The following is a 22,043-nucleotide window of genomic DNA, read 5'->3' as shown; positions in this document are numbered from 1 at the left end:
CACTAAGATTCTGAGCTGGGAAAGGATTACAATAGAAGCAGCTAAGCTTTCAGACAGCCACAAAAATACACAATAAGTAACTTTACAAACTTCTACATTTTTATATTCACTATAATGCAGAATTATAAATGTAAAAAAACAAATTCAATAATCATTATCTCATCATCTTTGTGAAAGTAGACATTATTTTTTTTAAATCAGGGATACATCATACAAAATAAACCATTAAGGATTCTCTTAGGAGAATTAACCATAACTAAAAGGAAAAATAATTCCCACCGCCCACCAGTTTCCCAAGACTCCAGCTTTTCTGTACAGTGAAACTTTGGTTATCATACTTCTGGGGACCAAATTTCAGTATTTTAAGATCTCCACAACTAACATTTTAAGGTACAGTTTTTGCAAAAAATCTCTTTTCTTACTGTATGGTTTTCCATTTGATTCTCCCAAATACATATTAGATAGTTAACAGTAGATATTACTATACTCCCTTTTATAGATTAGAAGAATTTAATAGCAAGCAAGATAATGAAATCCACTGAAGACACAGAAGAAAGAGAGAAGCGATAAGAAAGGAAGCATGCTCTCTGGCTTCTATGCTAAATCACCACTAACACTCTATACTGTAACATTTTACAACATTTTGTAATAATTATTTGAAGTTCTTAGTAAATTTGGAAGTTCTTAGAAAGTTCATTTTATCTAACCCCCTGACTTTTGAGTCAGGAAAAATGGGTCTCAGAAAGAGTTTGTGATTTGTCCCCAAAACTCACAAAATCAATCAGTGGTTAGAGTCTGCTCTTCAAAGCAAGTTTTAAAATCTTAGCTCCCCAATCGTGATTTCAATGAGTCCTCACTGAGTCCTCCCTTGATAAAGTAATCAAAGGAGAAGAGAGAGCCTCCCGAGAGTCTTCCTCCGGTCTCCAGCCCCTCTGCCCCCAACACAGGCCTGCTGGGTAACATCCCTGAGCACCACAGCAGTGGAAAAGGATAGGATGGGAAAACACCATAATTAAGCTTCATTGTAAGAAAGGCTGCAGCCCACACAAAGCCCTTTCAAGCAATTTACATCAACAACAAAATCTCCATGCCCCGTGCTCAGCAACATACATATTCATGAACATACATGTACATTTCCAAAGGTTTCAATTAAATGCTCACCGTGTTGGCCATGCTGTAGTAAAGGAACTAGATCCAGGAGAGTCACCAAAGTCACGTAGAGGCCTTGATAGTCCAAAGAAGGGTAGTCTGACAACTGAGCATCACGACTTTGCGGGCCGCGTTCTGAAGGAGCATCTCGCAGGACGCTGTAAAGGAGGGAGCGAGTAACAGTAGGGTTGATGGAACTGACCTGCGGTCTTAGAGATGGGGTGAGTGGGAATGGCACAGGAAAAAGACACATGGTCATGGGCACTGTCAAATTGGAGGCATCTTGGTTTTCCTTCTTCCCTGTGCGGGACAAAATGCTGTTGGGGGGACAAAGAAAAAAAAGAGACAACAAAGACACAAAGAACAGCACATTACATTGAAATGACACTCTAAAACAAATAATAAAACACCAGATACATCCCACATAAGATGCAATTGCCACACCAGCAGGATCTACAAATCTAGTACTGGTCACATAGCTTTGTTCAGAGGTATCAATAACACAGGTTTACTTTGTGGAAATTTCATTGCATCTCATGTGTTATCTGGTTAGTAAGGAGCAAAAATATAAAAATGCATGTTTCAGTGCCAAACCCATGTTTTACAGTTTTTCAATTTGGTGAAGGAGAGGTTTCCTGGAAGCAAAAGCAATGGCTTGGTCTAATTAGGAAGGGCTCTTATTCCTAATTACAAGGAGCTTTCAAAGAAAAGAAGTTTTCAGCAAGACCATCTGAACCAAGCAAACAGAAACTTGCAAAACATAGGTATGGCACTTGCAGAAACATGTTTTAGCAAAGAATAAACATGTGTGTTTATTAAGAAAGTCTTAAAAATCACATGTTTATTGCACCAAAATAATGTCTATATGTATATTATGATACTGTTTCATGACATTCTGTCAGTATCATTTGAGATAATGAAGTTTAAACAGGCATATGAATTTAGAAATAATACATATTTCTAAAATGTTAGCTAAACTACATTGGAAAAGCTATAAAATAATATATAGTAGATGGTCCATAGCATATGTTTGTGAACTAATGATAATGGTTATTTATGTGTGTGTGTGTGTGTGTTAATTTTGTGTGTTAGGGAGGAAATAATTTATTTTTATGAATACAAACACTGGCTTATTAAATAATTACCTTCAAAATTCTAAAGACTAAGCAAGCAGTATCTGTCACATAGCTGCCCAACATACAATAAGATCTCATATGTTACTACTGCTACTTACGTTATTATTCAACAAAACTCTAAAAACTAAAGGAAAGATAATTTAGAAAGTTAAAAAAAGTTTAATGGGAATAAAAATAACTTCTAAAAATGGTTTTTCTTTTAGCCTTAATTTAAAATAAAAATGTTTTAGTTAAAGCAGAAAAGTTGTTGATTTTAAAAAAAAAAAGAAATTACTGCTTAGCCAAATATTTACGTTTTTAAAACTAGATTATACTATTTATCATTAAAGATAATATCTACACATTATAATAATGTCTGTAGCACTTACAATGTGCTTTTCACTTATGCTTGTCCACTTACATTAGTCAAAACAGATAACAATTTATAAATGTTTCATTACATAAAATGACCTTATTTTACATTTATTCTATGCACATTAAACATGGCTAAGTTTTTAGTTAGATATCACATCTATAGTTTTACAGTGATGTGAGGAATTGGTTAGTGTCAAGCATGCTTGTTATGTCACATTTACATTAATTTTTATTTATTCTTAGCACAAAAAAAAGTTATAATGTAAAAAAAATGACTACATGCTTTTTAATTTCCATGTGCCTAATTTACCTCGATTTCCTTTGTCTTCTGTTACCCAATGTCCAAGGAAAAACAATTGATAATAAAAATAATTTCAGAATAGTTATGTAATACTTCTTAACAATAAATAACTTAAAATTTGGTGTAATTTTTGGTTTTGGCTTTTAAAGGAATTTAATCTAGCTTGTTCGTGTGTGATGTATTTGACTTCGTAAGCTTATACTTTACAATAGGATAATATCAACATTCCAGTTATCACTGCCTGCCTATACCTATTATAAATGCCATCAGATTTTCCATCAGACTTCATACTTTTGTCATAGAACTCAAGTACTCCTAAGAGTGCCACCTTTAAGTGTCATATTCTTGACAAGCCCAGTCACCAAAAAATTTGTTTAAATCCTGTAGTAGTCTATCCCACTGAAAATTCCTTTTGAATCACAATAGATATAAGTCAGTTTATTATTTCTCAAACTTTAACCCTGAATTGGCCAACCATCAGCCTCTTTTCAAAATTATAAGATACGGATTTTACAAAAGTGATATAACAAGAGCAGCAACATCTTGCCTTTCAGAATAAAAATAGCTGAATATCATGAACTAATGATATTTAAACCTCTTTCTGAATTAATTTCAGTGCTCTTATAAAAATTCTCCTTGGTGGGGGAAATATAACACATTTTTTTCAAACAGACCTTACTATTTTTCCAAAGTTTGAAATAATTTATCAAGCATTCATCAAATCAAATTTGGAGGCTCTACTTTGATATTTTTCCCTTCCTGTATATGTGGGGTTCCCAAATGATAGCAACAACAGTGTCCTACATGCAGGGAGGGAAGAATGTCAGCACTGAAACAGTAAAGCTCTCACTCACTGCTTCTGAGTTTAATAAATAGGTGAGGTTGAGAAAAATGGCGGAAATGAGTTATCCATGAAACCAGTTTTAAATTACATTCATGTCTCAATGTACGGAAATGTTTTCATTTGTGGAAAAACTTAAGAAGGGCTCATGAATAAATGTACAATGCATTGTGATTTTATGATGTTTTGTGAAGTTTATTCAGAGAAAAAAAAAACTTATTTCCCCAACCAAATTGTCTACCTTGGGAAAGATCAAGCCATCTTCCCCATCTGAAATTCTTTCCCGGAGGCCTATACACCCAACCAAACAGAATATTAAGATGCCCTGCTCAGAAGAGTTTGACCCAGAAGTTGACTTTTCACCTTCCCTTTTCCCTCCTGAGGTCCCCTTCTCAAGCTGGCTTCCATGATCAAGAAAAAGCAAGAGAAGAGGGCTTCTGCAGGGGTGGGGGAAGAGGAGAAATCACCCTGAGGTATTTATAGCAAAGAAAGTTATATGGCAAATAAATTTTCTACACAATTGTGAATTTTGACATTTGAATTGTGTCTATGCTCTAAACAGAATTTACTTGATTATGCCATGATACATAGATACATAGATATATTCTTCATAGGCAATTATAAATTACTATTCAATGAAATTATTGGGCTGACAATAGAATCTCATTTAAAAACATATTTGAAATTTTCTAAAGAGTTAGCAGTAAGTATCTTTCCCCAAATGTAAGGATTTTTTTTAAAAGATTTACATGCTAACAGCTTGAACAGCACTAGAAGAGAGAGCTGAGAAAAGGAATTCCAAAAGAATGTTTGCAATAGAAGATCGGGATCCTTTAACGTTCTGCCAGGTAAAAAGCAGGATCTTTAAAGACCTTAGATGCTTAAAATATGACCACAGAATGCTTCTAATATAAAATAAGTAGAATCCTCTACAGTAGTAAGGGGATAAAACTAAATGATTTTTATAGTTGCCTCTGATAAAAGCAAACAAAAAAACTAAACTCTCAAGTTGTTTGTAAACTATGTGCCTCTGCCAGAATTAGGTCCCTGCTAAATGAAAAGGAGCACAACTCGGCACTCAGATGTAATTTTACCCAGGACCTCAGTTCACTACTAGACTCAGTTAATGCCCTAGAAGTTTTCTGCACTGGATGAAATTTGATCAAAGTCAATTCAATTCAACAAATGTTTACTAATCCCTTTCTAAGGGCCAAACACCACTCTAGGCACAATGGCTAGCAAGCCCAATACTACACAGGACTCCCTTTCACGATTAAAGTTTAGGAAACCTCCAGGAAGGATCAGTGGAAGGTAGAAATAAAGCATGTGAGAACCAAAACACTATCCACATCGCCTCAGATACAACTGTTCAACTTCGGAAAAGACAGCAAAGCTTTGTGATAAGCACTCCCTTTCTTCCCTTATCTCAAAGACAGCCAAAACTATTCTATGACTCAACTAGGCATTCCCAAAAGCCAAACCAAGTTGTTACTAAAAGAAGTGTCCCACCACTATAATTAAATAGTGGCACTAAGAAGAAGCAGTACAGCCAAACTGTTGAGAGTAGGGGCTATCAAACTGCTGAGAGTAGGATCACCAATGTCAAATCCTGGTTCTAATACAAATTAGATAAATAACCTTGAGAAACTTATCTAACCACTCTGTACCTTAGTTTCATTATCTATAAAATAGGTATAATAATTCACTTATTTCATTATGAAGGATTAAATAGGACAATACATTTAAAGTGCTTAGAATAATGATTAATACATACAATTTTATTATAACACAATATTGCTATGATGATAGTTATTGCTATTATTACCATTAGGAGTAGTTACTGTAACTACCTCCCTTTGAAAATGGACTCATTTCAATTGCACAGAATCTCCACAAGCCACTTCAACCAGCTTAACCATTAAAATGCTACCACCCATGATCATATTCCAATGACTGACTGCTCAAGAAAATGGAATCTCATGTCTTGTAAACATGACTTCAGTACCCTAAATTTCTTAATTTTTTGGCACAGTTACTAAGACCTAAGCAGCAAACTCTGAAGTGCTAACTAGGATGTCACAGCTTCTTTGCAAATGGAATTCACAATGCTTCCTACTGCAAAGTGTCTCTTACTTTGAGACTTTCTGAACTTGTGATAAAAGAAAAGTGTTTCCCATTGAGAACCCCAACCTCAAAAACAAAAAGGAGAATTCAAAAGAATAGAATCAGATACCTTGATTCTTAAATTTATCTGATTATTGCTGTAAGAACAGGGCTAATTATATATTGCAATTTGAAAAGAAGGGAAATATCCTATAACAGGGTCCTAAACTTACTATGCAAATCTGGCATCTATGCATCAATGAACAGAATCCCTCCAATCTAGAACAGTAATACTAAGGGTTCTAAAGATGAAAAGATCCTCCAAAGAAAAAGGAGAGCTGAGAGACAGGAGCTGCAGAAGACTAGTGACCAACCTGCTGGCATACAGCTTCTTTTATACAACCTGCCCACAGCAAAGTCACAGAGCACTAGAAACTCCAGTGCCATTACAATCATTCCAATTTATGTTCTTCTCCAAATAATTTAGAAAACATCTGCTGTGTTATAGCTAGAAGAGACAAGATAGTAGCAAATCAAATTATGTGTTTTGAAAATCCGACTTGAAGGAGAAGAACATGGTGATGGAAAAGACCAAGCCATGAAATTTAATTGGAAAGTGGGGTATTCTGACTTCTTTACAGTCATTTCCCCAAAATAATTGAGGCTTTGCTTGAAAAATCACCTTTGTTCACTTGTTCTAATGAGAAATGTAAAGTCAAAAGGGTCCTTGGGTTCAACCTTGTAGTAAAAAAGTAGACAGTACAACAAAAGCTCCTGTTTTGTTTCCTTGAACTCCACAGAATTTCTGTTATCAATAGTAAAACATGTTAAACACTTGAAGTGTTACGCAGGTTAAAAAATAACTATTATTACCATATATTAGGTAATATTGGGAAGTAGGAAACACTAGTGATAAGACCAAAAGATTGATTTTAAGCAATATAAGCTTTCCTTTTAATCCCACACTGACTTAATGCCAAAGACAGAACTTTTACCACTTATCTATCACTTGACAAGTCATTCAACTGAGAAAAAGCAGGCAACAGCCATGCAATCCATTTTTCCAATTAGGCCTGGGATCTGATCTGCTATATACACCCAGAGAACTGGTGTCCAGACTCTTCTGGCAGAGCACTAGAAAATTTAATGTCCTTCAAAACTCTCAGTTTAATAGAAATCTAGGTCCCAATACATTCAGCAGTACTACTTAATAATTCTCTCAAAGTGGAGGCTATTTTAAGGCTTACCTTAACAAGGTCTGAGAAAAGTATTTCAAGGTGTTTGCAATATCTGTTCCTGATGGTACAGGATAAATGTTGTGAAGAACCCGGTTATGATATTCCTGCAAGTACCGGATCTTGGAAGCAACTAGATAAAAGCAAAAAAAAGAAAAAGAAGAAGAAGAAGAATCATCTTGTAATATGTATTAGACATAGTTATTAATTTAATCAGTATTTTACAGAACATATTTGTGAATTTTTACTGAAATTCCATGCTAGAACAATTACAAAAGTCTTTTAATTTCTTATTGTATTCAGCACACAAATTATTTTAGTTACCTAATTTAATATGCTATTCACAAATTCCATTCCTTTATTTAATCACTAAGAAAAGCAATACTACAAGCAGCTAATTACCCCCAAATTAGTTATTATTAGAAAAATAATAATAGATATAAATCTCTGTCACCAGAGATTTAATATTAATATTGCTTAACTAAAATTGAAGGGAAAAACTTGAAGATCTTTCAACTACACTCCAAAAATCCTTTTTAAAAAATAGGGAATCCATTGCATAATAGCATCAATTAAAATCAGACTTTTTAATTCAATAAGTGATCATGAAAGCATGTTTAGTTAATGCCAAGAGTAGATCTGTTTGGTGAGTATTAAGTAAGAATATAATGATTGTGTAGCAATAAAGATATAAAAGGTAAATGTCATACTTTTCTTCCAAAGAATTTCATAAATTAAGAAACTTCCTAATTGCTTTCTGAGCTTGGCTGCCCAGATCTTCTCAAGATTCAGGAGGGACTAAATAGGTATTTGGGGTTTTTTTTGTTTTTTTTTTTTTACCCTCCTAGACCTACCTGGAGTCACCAGCATTGTCCACATTCCTGACCTGACCTTTGACCTGGCAGTAGTGAATGGCCCAGTTCTAGTCATTCCTCTTTGCAAATCCCAAGGAGCCATGATGATCAACGTCTCTCTGGTCTCCTCTTCCACAGAGTTCTCAATACTGTCCATTTGTCCTTTCAATCTTTAAGGCTACCAAAGGAGCCTTTTAGGTGGTATGGCTCACTGTCAGCGGTTAACAGAAGATATATCAAGTCCTGGAGAAGCAAGGCCTCGCTGTTCCCAATAGCCCATGGAAATAAGCTGGATACATTCTAACTGAAATGCTGTCTTAAGCAACTTAAAGAAAGTCAAAATGCTTTTGATAGGCATGGGGTGTAGAATCACAGAACAATAAAATATCAGAACTGGGAGGTGCTCAGAGGCCATTTCCCATAACCACTTCATTTTAAAGATGGGGAAATGAGACACACAAGGGAGAAATGGCAGAGCTAGACTATCTTTTAACTTTCCTGATTCCCAATCCAGTGCTCTTTCCACTATGATACTATCTAGAATACAAATGTGAAATGAAGTCAACATGTACAGTCAATGTTCATTTGCATGACACCAAAGCAGTCTTCAGACATTATTAGGTTAATCATTGAACCTACAATCTACATACACCATTTATCAGATTTGTTTTTCTCCCTTCTACTTCCTGAACTATTTCTATAATATGGTTAGCATTCTCCCAGAGAAATGTTGAAACTGCAGACAATAATATTTTCAGTTTGTATAGCGCATCAGCTCCAAAGAAAGCAACACATTTATGTCCATCTTAATTAACTCCATGAATGTTTGGTTGTAAACAACTTATTTTCCTGAGGTAAGGTACAAATAGGTGATACTTGAAAATATATCAATTACATAATCTGCAAACCATCTTCTTCTCAGTATTTTTAATCTGCTGTTCATCATGGTTTTTAAAAATCACAGTACAAGAAACCCCTGTTAATACACAGTTCTAAATCCCAAGTATCCGAGATGTACGCTAGGCCAGCCTACGCTCTCCTCTCGCCCACTGTCACAATAATGCTTTGTTACTGCAGCTTTTCTCAAGTCTTAATACTTAGCAGGCTTCTGTAGAGTGTGTCAGGTATACCATTAATTGTTCCACCACCTAAAAAAGGAGTTGATAGTGTGGGCAATGAGCTCTAAAGAAAAGAAAAGTTGCAGATCCCCCAACTCAATGGTTGCTCATAATTCAAGCTACAACTGTCACCCTACAACAAATACAAAACTCAAAAATGTTTGTGAAATGAGTGTTCTTTTTATATCCTTTTGTGAAAATGCAGTAATAGCTCCTTTCAATAGGTATCTAAACATGCATGAGAAAGCAAACTAGAGGCCCTGTCTTCTTTGAGATCTTTTAACATCTTACAAACTCACATGGTATTATCTTTTTTCACTTACCTGTTAATTTTTCTATACCAGATTATAAAATTTCTTGAAGGCAGCAACTATATCTTACTCAGGCTTGGAACCCAAGCCTAACACACTGTCTGTCATTTAGTAGGTACTCAATATATTCACAGGATTCATTGACACTTTTATAAAGCACTTATCACTTAGATATATACGTATACATATATATGTGTGTGTGTGTGCAGTGTGTATATATATATATATATCCAGTTTATGTACATACGTAAACTGGATCTTTAACCTTAATGCTAGACACCTATTAGGTACTCATTAAATTACTGATGAATTAAGGTAGGGGGGAAAAGGAAGAAAGAAGAGGGGAGAGAAAGAACAAAATAGTAATTACAAAAGACAGCTTATAGAACAAGCTGGGGAAAATGTTCCAGGTAATTTGTGTAGTGGTGAATGCAGTCAGAGATTTCATCTTCATGTTTCGAACTATTTGAGAACATCCAGAAAGGTCCTTGGCAAACAGTAACTTGTAATTGTGCTGAGGATGTCAGTAAAACTCATTTGCATTTTAACAGGGCACACAAAAGATTGTCAGTTGTTTGGTTAATAAGGCCTCGTGCACACCCAGCAGCCTCCTTGGAGCGCAGAGTTCTTGTTCTTCGCTCACGCGTACACTGACTACTGCTGCTAGCTAAGCAGGATAGGTAGATGCAAATGATCTCCAACCTCAACTGCTTCTAAGGCTACATCTCTCTAATAGCCTTCTATGCTCTTCAGTTATGATTACATACTCTTCAGGACTGCCCAGGGCTGCTCCTTTTCTTACGCTTTAAGAAGTCATCTGCTATGGGCTGAATTATGTTCCTTGGAAATTCATATGCTGAAACCCTAACCTCAAAATGTGACTGCATTTGGAGATAAGGCCTTTAAAGAAGTAACTAAGTTAAAATGAAGCCGAAACGGTGGTGTGCCCTAATTCAGTCTGCCTGGTGTTCTTGTAAGAAATGATTAGGACACACAGGAGGCACAGAGGAAAGGCCAAGTGAGGATAAGAAGAAGGCGACTATCTGCAGGCCAAGGAGAGGGGCCTCAGGAGAAATGAAACCTGCCAACACCTTGATCTTGGATTGCAAGCCTCCAGAACAGTGAGAGAATAAATTTCAATTTAAATGATATTTTTATGGCAGCAAGAGCAAACTAATTCACCATCACAGAGGAAATCCTATAAGAGTATGAACACTGAAATCAAACAGTTCTGAATTTAGACCTTGGCTCTATCTCCACTTAACCTCAGTTTCCTCCTCTGTAAAATGGGGATATTCATATCAACCTAATAGGGCTATGGTGAATAGTAAATCAGTAACTGTGCAAATTACTTAGCATGGCATATAGTAATACCTGACATATAGAAGGAGTCGAAGACCTACTTACATCTCCTTTCCTTGTCCAATCAAACACCAGTCCATCAGCTCTCCATGAGCTCTCCATCCATCAGTCGTCCCTTCTACAATATAAATCTCTCACACTTTACTAAATCATTGCCATCAGCATTTAAACAAACTATAGAATGTCCTGTATCAAAGGTAAAAACAAAAGAAACCCCTCCCCTTTCCTTCGCATTCCCCCCAGTTACTGGAGTCTGCCTTCAGAGATTCTGAAGAGTAGAACCCACCTTCCTGTCTCTTCTTCACTTCCTCTCCTTTCCCCTATCCTCTCCAGTCTGGCTCATGCTTCTACCACTGCACTGAGTCTGCTTTCCCAGTAATCATCTAGTGCCTCCAGATTCCCAAACCAGCAGGTCCTACCTAGTCCTCCATCACAGGACTAGACCTTGAAAGGTCTAGCAGCGCATGCCACAGTCAGTCCTCCTCCTCAACACATCTCCCCTTGGCTTCCCTGACATCACATTCCTGGGCTTCCTCCCCTGGAACACATCCCTAATGCGTCGCTCTCAAAGTGCTTTGCTACCTCCTCTTCTACTTGAAGTAGAAGAATTCATCAGAATTCAGAATTCATCAGGACTCAACCCTACCCTCTCTGCTCTTCTCTCTGAATGTCCTTTCTGTGACCAATCTTTCCATTCAGTACTACCTATGGGCCAAATACTCTTTATAAATAGTAATAATAATGATAATCATAATAATAAGTACATAACATATGTGTACGTATATACATACATATATATACATCCCATATGCACAGACCTTTTAAATAATAGGCGTCATGGACTCAGTTTCTCTACCTGGTGATCTTACAGATAGATATCTCAAAGTAAACATGTCCACCACTGAATTCTCTCCTCCCCCAAAAAGAAACCATCTCCATCCTCTGATAATCTACAAGTCACTACTCACACAAAGTGTTCTGGAAAATCTCTGTTCCCCACAGAACACAATCCATCACTAAGTCCCAGCCACACTATCCCAAAATACACCTCCAACTGTCTTCTGTTCTTCATCTTTCACTTGGCACCACCACCTGACCATGCCCCAAGCCTCCAAACTCATCTTTTGGATTTTCTCGTGCCTCTCTTCAGTTTCTCCTTAGAACAGCCACAGAGATCTTTTAAATTATAAATGTTTCACATAACTTTCTGCTTAAAATCCTTCAATGGCTGCCTGCTGCCCTCAGGACAAAATCCAAAACCCTTCCTGTATCATACAAGGTTCCAAGCCCTCATCCAATCTGGTGTTGCGTCTCAAGAGCCAGACTCAGTGGCTCTTACCCAGTTTTTGTTTTTGTTTTTGTTTTTTTAATACACATAATTGTTCGTTACCTGAAAACCTGATGCATGCTCTCGTCTCTAGAGTGCTGTCCCTCCACATTTTGCCTGACTATACTTGCTGCTTCCTCGGGGAGATCTTTGTTGACCTCCTGTCTGACCTGATACCCAGATCCCCAGCCCCTTTTTTCTCTGATATAAACACCCTACTTGGTTTTTTTTGTTCTTTGCTTTTTGTCTTTGCAGTAGTTAGCACAATTTGTAATTGTACATTTACTTGGGTGAGATTCATAATCTTTTTCAAGAGGACAGAGAGAAGCCAGGCGCAGTGGTAGATACCTGTAACCCCAGCAGCTTGGGAGGCTAAAGCAGGAGTTCAAAGCCAGCCTCTGCTCCTTAGTAAGACCATAAGCAACTCAGTGAGAAAGGAGCTAGGGATGTGGCTCGGTAGTTAAACGCCCCTGAGTTCAAAACCTGCTTGGTGCAAAAAAAAAAAGACAGAGAGGTCCAAGAACCATGTTTCTTGCTCACTACTGTGGATCCCCAGGGCCTAGCAAGGACTGAGTTCCTCATAAAGATGAAAGAAAAATAGGCAGAGAGGGAGAGTGGCTTTTTACAGCAATTAAAACTTTATGTTAAAGGCAGCGGAGCACAACAGACACTAGTATGGCAATATGTAAATCAATGGATGTGTAACTGATGTGATTCTGCAATCTGTGTATGGGGTGAAGGTGGGAGTTCATAACCCACTTGAATCAAAGTGTGGAATATGATATGTCAAGAAATTTGTAATGTTTTGAACAACCCACAATAAAAAATTTAAAAAAAAAAAAAACTTTATGTTTTTTATAGTTAAGAAAGCTAACTGTTCAAGCTGTGATGAAAATGAAGAAAAAACAAAAGGAGTCTGAGAAGTGATTATTTTCATCCATCACCAAGAAACTGATGATTTTTTTATGTGCACATAAAAATCTAATGTCCACTCTCAGCTACTTTAGCCCCATTATATCCCCACCATTTTCTTGGAAGCTTTGCTACTTTTTCTGAGGAAACAGTCACAAAACCAAGATTCAGAGATTAAGTTACTTTGAATCTTTTTTCTTTAAATCTTAAATGTTTCCTTATGTCTCTAAGTATGCTTAAAAGTGATCCATTCTTTTTTTTTTAAGTTTTATCTATCCTCATTATCATCAAAGCAAAAAAAAAAATTCAGGTAAGCACAATGAAGAAAATAAAAATCACCTAAAGGTTCATCACTCAGGGACAAACCATAATTAACGTTTTCTCTGCATAACTATATACTTATAAAAATGGATTAAATTGTATATAGTTTCAGAATCTGTTTTTCTTAATTTATACATGAAATTCCTTTCTACATTATTTTATCGCCTTTTAATTTCTTCTTGAAGTGAATCACAATTTATTTCATCAATTATTTATGAGACTTGAGGTTATTTTTCACTGTTTTATTCAATGCTGGAAAGAATATATTTTCAAAAATATGCACATATCTTTAGTTATTTTCTTTTTTTATACCTTTATTATATTTATTTATTTTTATTTGGTCCTGAAGATCAAACCCAGTCCCTCACATGTGCCTGTCAAGTGTTCTTCCACTGAACTACAACTCCAGCCCTCTTTATTTTCTTAGAATAAATTTTCAATCATGAAATCACTGAGTCAAGTAGAAAATATCCATTTTCAAACTTTTGGGAAAAATTGAGAAACTTCCCATCAAAAAAACAGTACCTAGTTACCTTCCAGCAGAGTATATCTCATTAAGCATGAATAATAACATATATTGAGTATCCATTATGTACAAGGTGCTCTATAAACATTATTTTTAATTCTCACAATAACTTTTCCATGTGGTATTATCATTCCAATTTAAAGCTGAATAAACCAAAGCTCAAAAACAGTAAGTGATGTGCCCTAAGTAAGTGGTAGAACTGATAGTTTAACTGGCTGTGGGCCATGCTTTTCTACTGGACCACATTCTCTATTTTTATTCATTTAATAATATTCAATTAGAAATACTTCCCTTATTGTATTGTTTGACATTTAGGTTGTTTTCAATATCTCTTTAAGTAACATTGTAGTCAAGAGATAAACTATTAGACTAAATTTCTATTTGTTTTTTTGATACAAATTAGTTGTTCTATTTGTTTTTTGTTATAAACTAGTCTAAAAACTAGTTTATTTCCTTGAAATTAGCCCTCTCCACGAAATCAAATCATTTTCCATTCTTCAAGGTCCATCTTAAGAGTCACATCATTCATGAAGCCTCTAATTGACTCCAGGCATCACTGATATCTCCCTTTTCTGAATCCAGGGCACTACTGACCTGCCTCCTTTGTTACTTCATTGTATACATATTTCACTGAGTATAAGCTACGTTGGATGGTTCCAGATTAGTTTCATGTTTGCAAATCCAGGTTCCTTGACATTTTAAGACCCTTAAAGACAGAACTGTCTTATATTTCATATGTAATTCCCTTTGAATGTGTCACAATTCTAGGCACATAGCAGATGGCCAGCAGTACCACAGTGGTTGGAATAGGTTGAAAGTTTAAATGTAAACTAACTTATGGTCTATGGATACTTTCTAAAAAATTATTTAAAATTATAACAGCATTTACACAAATAACTTCTGTTAAAATATACCTTATTTCCTTCTATCTCTCATTCCAACATAACTCCAGAATAATCACTTCTCTTGATACATATTCGAAAGCTGTTTATAGGTGCTTTAGTATCATTTATGGTAGACATTTTTTTCTTCAGATTGTCCATTGTGATTCCACTTTTCATTACTTGGACCCTACCAGGCTAGGCATGTGTCCTAGAGTTATCCTGCTGCCCTGCAGAGAGCCATGGATAGAGGAGTTCTCACCTATAGCTATGTGTGACCTCAGGCAAACCATTTAATATCTCAGAGCCTCGGGGGTTCTTATTTATTTTGTTCTGTTCTGGTTTTGCCAACTGAGAAATTAAAATAGTACTTCCCCACGTTTTTTGCAAATGTTGGTTATTAATGTAGATTTGATAATATATGTTCTAATTCCATCTTACTTTTTATTGATTTCTTCTAGCACTATATGAAGCCTAAGATTCAAAGGATTTGCTGTCATTGTTCCTTTTTAGGGCATCTTCTTTTCAGTCTAACCTTTCCATTAAGAAATGACAATATAAACAAAAAGTATTTGGACATATTTCTCAAATATGGATTGCCATAACAATTCATCATAATCACTCAAGTAAACAATTTTGCCTGATACCTTTTTAACTTCTTGTTTTGATGAGAGGATCAGCAGGAAATTGGACCTCCTCCATAAGCACCACAGCACATCAGTCTTTATCCACTATGCTTGTGTCTCCCCTGTCTAATAGATTCTACTTATTAGTCCTACTGATTCTATCTAAATATCATCTCTAGGATCTACTCTTTTTCTCCATCCAACTAACATCACCTTAATTCAAGTTCAAACAACCTCTTGCCTAGATTAATTGCTGTGATAACCAGACTTATTCCCTTTTGATTCTTTTTCCACATGACATCCAGAGTGACCTTTCTAAAATTCATATTGTGTTTATCTGCTGTTTGTTGGAGTCCAAACAATTATCTTAGCATATGACACCCAACAAAAATGGCTCCCTACTTAACTGTCAAGCTTCATCTTCTGTTCTTTTTCATGTGTACCAGGTTTCAGACACACTAACTTGCAAAAGTTCCAACTCACAATGTTCCTACTCATCCATAGTTTTGTGCACACTCTCTACTATAGGAATAAAATTTATACTTCTCTGCTTGACCAACTCCTAAAAATTCTTCAAAGCTCAACTACAACTACTTCCCTGACACAAGCTACATTAGATGTATTTCCTTAGCACCTAGAGTTTCCCTCTGTCATGTCACTTACTGCATAACCATTAACTCAATGGCTGTCTCCTCCACTGTGCTATCAGAAATGTCTCCTTTAGCCCGGCATGGTGGTGCATGCCTGTAATCCCAGTGGCTTGGGAGGCTGAGGCACAAGGATCTCAAGTTCAAAGCCAATCTCAGCAACTTAGCAAGGCCCTAAGCAACTTAGTGAGACCCTGTCTCAAAATAAAAAATAAAATAAAAAGGGCTGGGGATATCACTCAGCCATTAAGTATCCCTGGATTCAATCCCAGGTACAAAAAGAAGAAGAAGAAGGAGGAGGAGAAAAAGAAGAAGAAGGAAGAAGGAGGAAGAGGAGGAGGAGGAGGAGGAGGAGGAAGAAGAAATATCTCCTTTATCTTTGCATAGTTAGCATTTAATAAGTGTTTGTTTCTAAATAAATGTTTGTTGAATATGTCATATTACTCAACGTAACAAAATAGCTTAGAATTTTATATTCCTTTCATGGACTAATTTTTTATCAGGACCATGGGTATGATGCTAACTTTTCTCTAATTCTTAGTACTTATAGAAACAACAATTTGTATCACAGAACCAATTATGTCACTTTCTGCCCAAACCCCCCAATTCCACCACTATCCATTTTGGGGCATGGAGCTGATCTGGCTGAAAGCTGACTGGAAGGATGAGATGATATAATATCTGCAAGGATGGAGTGAGAGCAGAGAATATCTATTCCAAGAGGCAGCAGAACAAACAGAAAGCCCACTCTAAGGACCCAGGTGTGCGAAACCAAGTGTGGCCTTCAGATCCTAGGAGGATATGGGCCCATTCCCAACCTGACCAGCTCAGATAGTAGTCGGAGCAGAGGCATTCTTCATTCTCTGAGTCAGTCGGTCAATCTTGACAAGGTTTCAGCTATGTGCCTCCAAGCATAAGTGACACACCCTTCATAGAGGCATATCACTGGGAAGGATCTTTTGGGAAATAAACTTAGGAGAAGAAGTGGAAAAAACACAAGGCTTGGTGCAGCTAAAACAGGCACTACTCTGTTTAGAATGAGTTAGGCTCCCTTCCTGTGTCAGATAAGAACTGGAAGGCGCCCATCACTCAGCTTCAGTGGTAACTATCTGTCCCCTTCCATTTTTCCTCCGTTTTTTTGTTTGAGTATTTAAGAAAAACCCTATTCATCATATTATTCCACTTATAAATACTCTAGTATAATCTTTGACTAATAAAGATGCTTATAATCATAGTACTGTTTTCACATCCAACAAAATTAACAAATATATCCCTTAATATCAGAATCCAAACAAGATTTGTGAAGGGTATTTTCCAAATTCCACATGCATCCCTTGAACATACCCTTCCAGATTCGTAGGCATAACCCCCACTCACCAGACTCCTAAGGAAGACCATGAGAACACAGAGAGTACAGGCCATGTAGTTTCTGTATTTCCATTTCCAGCCCCACAGTCCAGCATCACCAAGCCTTTCATCATTTACTTCACTATACATCTGTAACTTAATGCAGCTACTACAAGAGTCATATCAACTGCCAAGCAGAGTGGTGCACGCCTGTAATCCCAGCAGCTCAGGAAGCTGAGGCAGGAGGATCATGAGTTCAAAGCCAGCAAAACTGAGGCACTAAGCAACTCAGTAAGATCCTGTCTCTAAATAAAGTACAAAATAGGGCTGAGGATGTGGCTCAGTGGTCGAGTGCCCCTGAGTTCAATCCCCAGTATCAAAAAACAAAAGTCATGTTGGTCCCCCTCCCTAATCCTTCCCCAACAATTACAACTTTTCACACACAAAGAGAAAAGTCCATTTTACACATGAAAAAATGGTGGCACCAAGAGTCTAAGTCATATAGAAAATAAAAGTCACAACCAAAACTAAAACCCAGGTTTCACTTGAATTTGGATAAATTTCTACTTACTTACTATGAGAATGTGGATAAAGTAAGGAGTTTATCTCAGCCTCAATTTCCTAATCCATAAAATAAAGGTAAGGATATCTATCTCACTGGCTTGCTATAAGGATTTTAAAATATTGCACATATCAACTATTTAGTTCAAAGCCTGGCACAGAATAGACAATAAACTACGATCAGAATCAGCCATGACACATGGATTCCTCTCCCTTTCCTTTCTCAGTCTAATACTCTGTTCCTAAAACCTGTGGGGGAAGGAAGACACACCAGTGACCTTGCATCAGAAAAATCAAGTATAACTGTTTGTGTGTGTGTGCACGCGCACACACACACGCACACTCTACTGCAGCCATCTGACACTGAAACTACGTTCTATATTCATCCTCATATTTTTAAGAATAATAAATAAATGTTGCTAATAATAAGATATTCAGAAATGAAGATGGGGAAAACAAAACATTGTTTTCAGAGTTCTAGTGATGAAGCAGAGCTCTTTGCAAATCCTTGATCAAAGAATGTTACTCCTCTGTTAAGCAAGGTCACCCTCTCACTGAAAGCAAAACCTCACAAAAGATACAAATGAAGGGTGATGGGACAGGATACACAGGTAGAAAGCCAACCCTGTGCAGAGGATGTCAGAGCCACACATGGCCTCCTTAAGCTCTTCCAAATATTTGCATACTTACATACATATTCTGCAGTCAGTTTGGGTCCAGGTGGCAATTTTACCTGGCACTTTCAGCAGACAGGAAAGGTCAACAAAGAATACCCAGGGTTCTTTGGCAACTGACTCCATCATCATCAAACATTTGTATAACATTTATATTTTTCAAAGTACTTCCTCATACATTATTTAATAAAGTTTTTGAGCATCTGACTTGTGCAAAGCAATATGTCAGGAGTTCTAGGGAATTTTAGACAATAAACAAGTTAAGCAGCAAAGGTAAAGGAAAAGATATCAACATTCTTATTCATCAGACACTGATTGACACTTTGAGGTGCTAATATATCAACAATAAATAAGACGCACTTCTCATCCTTGAGAAGGTCACAATAGTCACAATAATAATTCTAAATTCTGATTTCACTGAACGTTAGTAAACATAAAAATAATGGTTGCATTGTGATTCCCATATTACCAGTGAGAAAACCATAGCTTACAGAAGTTAAGTACCTTGCCCAAGGTCACAGAAGAGGTAAATGATATAGCCACTTTTTGATGTGTCAGCAAAAAGAGGAACACTAGAACTAACTGTGACCAACAGCACATTTTTAGCATTTAAAAAAATGCATATATACATAAAATCATCCAGTCAGCTTTCACACATGAATTGTAAGACTTAACCACTCATCAATCCGGAAAGTTCTGAATGTGGACAAACAACATTTGCCAGACATGGGACATTGCAATAAAACAGAAGGGAATGGGGAGAATTTATGCACATCAAAAAAGAAGCTAGTTATTCCAGCTTCTAGTGCTATTGGTCAGGAAAGCTCCAGCTGGGAATTTTAAAAGTCAGATTCATTTCATGGTGTGATGGAGAAAGTGATAAAGGCAGAGAATTTTCTTCAAGCTGAGTGTTTATGGGATATTAGTGATTATCCTATTTTGATGCAATCAAGTTAGGTCATAGAAGCACATTTTTAAAGTTTACTAAAAAGATTCTTCAGATCAAGATTTTAAATTAAATATGGCTGGGCGTGGCAGCGCACACCTATAATCCCAGCAACCCAGGAGGCTGAAGCAGATGGATTGCAGAGCCCAGGCCAGCCTCAGAAACTTGGCAAGACCCTCAAAATTTTTAAAGAGGGGTGAGGGAATGCTAGGGATATAGCTCCGTAGCAAAGTAGCCCTGAATTCAATTCCTAGTACCATAAATAAATAAATAGAATTAAATAACTTGAGTCCAAATTTTATGCAGCCCCTCCTACCCATCAAAAGAATGATTTACAAGCTTGTATTTGCCATGTGACAAAGCATGTGAATACAGTAGTTGAAACTTCAGGGGAAGGAAAAGGAGCATTGCTGATAAGTTCCAGAAAGTATAAATCTAGGCACATGGATTTAACACATAAAAACTAGAAAAAGCTTTAATCTTGTTTCTAAACGGCACTAAGCTCTCTCTTTTAAAAAAAAAAAATCATAAGCCAGGCACAGGGCACATGCCTGTACACCAGCTACTTGGGAGGCTGAGGCAGCAGGCTCATGAATTTGAGGCCAGCCTGGGCAATTTAGCAAGACCCATGTTCCCTCCAAAAATAAAAATCATCGATTTTTGAAGAACTGAGGAGCAATTTGGTGGGAATTAAATAATTTCAGAGACATGCAGAGACTGATGGCTATGAATCATTCTTTAAGTTTCTACATCTGCATTCAATACTGAAGATATACCTGGAATTATAAAACATCCATCTAATCTATGTGGTCCAATTTCAAAAGAAAATGATTGTGCTGAAAAGAGATCCTACTCCCTCAGACACAGATGTCCCAGAATTGCTTCAATAAGAAGAGGAATCACAGCCAACACTGTTTTCAAATAGCTGCCTATGTGGACAACCACTGGGAAATATTTGGGATACTGCTCTCTTGTGGAAAAATATTCCATTCCACAACAGTACTAAAGTCAGTGGCGATTCATGATCAACTTGGAACTAAAATCAGATGTACATCTTTTTCAGGGTGTAGTATACAATATTCAAGAATAATTCAGTCCAATATATCATAATATTTTCTTTAACTTGATCAAAATTGAACAATTAAATATAAAACTGTACCTCTTTAAGTACCATTTTTGAAGAATTTCTAAAACACAACCAGCATTTTTGTCATGTTTACCATGTGACAGGCACTATTCTAAGCACTTTACCACACAAAAAAAGAATTTTGACTCTGATTTTATTCCCCTGCCATTATTATTTTTATAGATAAGAAAACTGAAGAAATAGTTATCAGTTTTAAAATTCATTCAATCCGGGGTGGAGTTGTAACTCAGTGGTAGAGCGCTTGCCTAATGTGTGAGGCACTGGATTCAATTCTCAGCACCACATATAAATAAGTAAAATAAAGGTCTATCAACAACTAAAAATACATTTTAAAAATTCATTCAGTCATGTATAACTGTAATTTCACTCAATCAGCAAATGCTTATTGAGGGTCAACTATCTGCCAAATCCTGGGAATATAATACTGTATAATATAACCACAGCCCCTGAGCTCATGTAGCAGATGGGAAAGCATGATAAATGAACAAAAAGGAAAAGTATTTTTTAAAGGTCTACAAGAAATAAGCAAAGGGTTAAAATAGAGGATAAATAAGAGGTTAGAGAGAGAAGCAAAAAAAAAGTCAGAGAATATCTTTTTTACATAGAGTATTCCATGAAGGCCTCTCAGAAGAGATGATACTAAGACAAAAGATGAGAAAGCCAGGCTTGGAGTTGCACACCTATAATCCCAGCTACTCAGGCGGCTGGGGAAGGAGGAGTTTGAGACCATTTTGGCAATTTAGCAAGACCCTATTTCAAATAAAATGGAATGGGGTTGGGGAAGTAGCTCATTGGTAGAGTGCTTGTATAGCATGAGCAAGGCTCTGGTGGGTTCAATCCTTAGTTGTACTACAAAAAAAAGAAAAGAAAAAGAAAAAAACTAGGCTTAAAAAGTAGAAGAGGTTTTAAGACTACTAAATGAAGACAATCAAACCACACACACCTGAAATGCCACTCAACTGCAGAAAAGAAATTTTTTAAGACAACAAGAAAGAAGAAACAAGCAAGAAGGCACAAAACAACATAGTTTTAGAAGCTTGAAAACCAATAGGCAACTGGCAGTTGACTGGGCAGAACAATCATCTTCTTCAGGCCAGCAACACAGAAGGCTAAAAAAAAAAAAAAAAAAAAATCAAGGCATGTGCCTCTCAGAATTCTCAAAAGGCCCCAAACAAACAGCATCAGTTAGCCTGGAACTAGAGGTGAAGGGAAGGGGTAAGAGTGCCAAAGGGGTAGGGGAGGAGGCAGGATGGCTGAAAAGAGTTTAAGAGAAATTAGAACCCTAAATTCTCTCCCTTCCCTCACATCCCTGAGGGGACATTTCTCCCCAGCTCAGCAGATCTGAAGAATCTGCCTAGAAAGAA

The 22,043-nt window shown here is 36.6% G+C and overlaps 1 protein-coding gene across 16 annotated transcripts in view; it reads right to left on the bottom strand.

Moving 5' to 3' along the window:
- The window catches only part of Unc79 (unc-79 homolog, NALCN channel complex subunit), a 258,968-nt gene that overhangs the window by 211,752 nt on the left and 25,173 nt on the right, over positions 1–22,043 (bottom strand). For 6 of the 16 annotated variants that reach the window (XM_048799232.1, XM_048799237.1, XM_015495058.2 and 3 more), the window contains exons 1-3: positions 7,974–9,584; positions 7,132–7,252; positions 1,162–1,466 (exon numbers count right to left, since the gene is read on the bottom strand). In XM_048799232.1, coding sequence (XP_048655189.1) covers positions 1,162–1,466; positions 7,132–7,252; positions 7,974–8,130 — 583 coding nt within the window. In that variant the 5' untranslated portion in view covers positions 8,131–9,584. Of the gene's footprint in view, positions 1–1,161; positions 1,467–2,949; positions 2,968–7,131; positions 7,253–7,973; positions 9,586–22,043 lie in introns of those variants that run through there. The other 10 variants (XM_015495035.2, XM_048799242.1, XM_048799233.1 and 7 more) reach the window with 4 other exon arrangements.

The sequence above is a fragment of the Marmota marmota genome, unplaced genomic scaffold (genome assembly GCF_001458135.2).
Source record: "Marmota marmota marmota unplaced genomic scaffold, marMar, whole genome shotgun sequence".
Lineage (NCBI taxonomy): Eukaryota > Metazoa > Chordata > Mammalia > Rodentia > Sciuridae > Marmota > Marmota marmota.
This window is presented reverse-complemented; position numbering and strand designations above follow the sequence as displayed.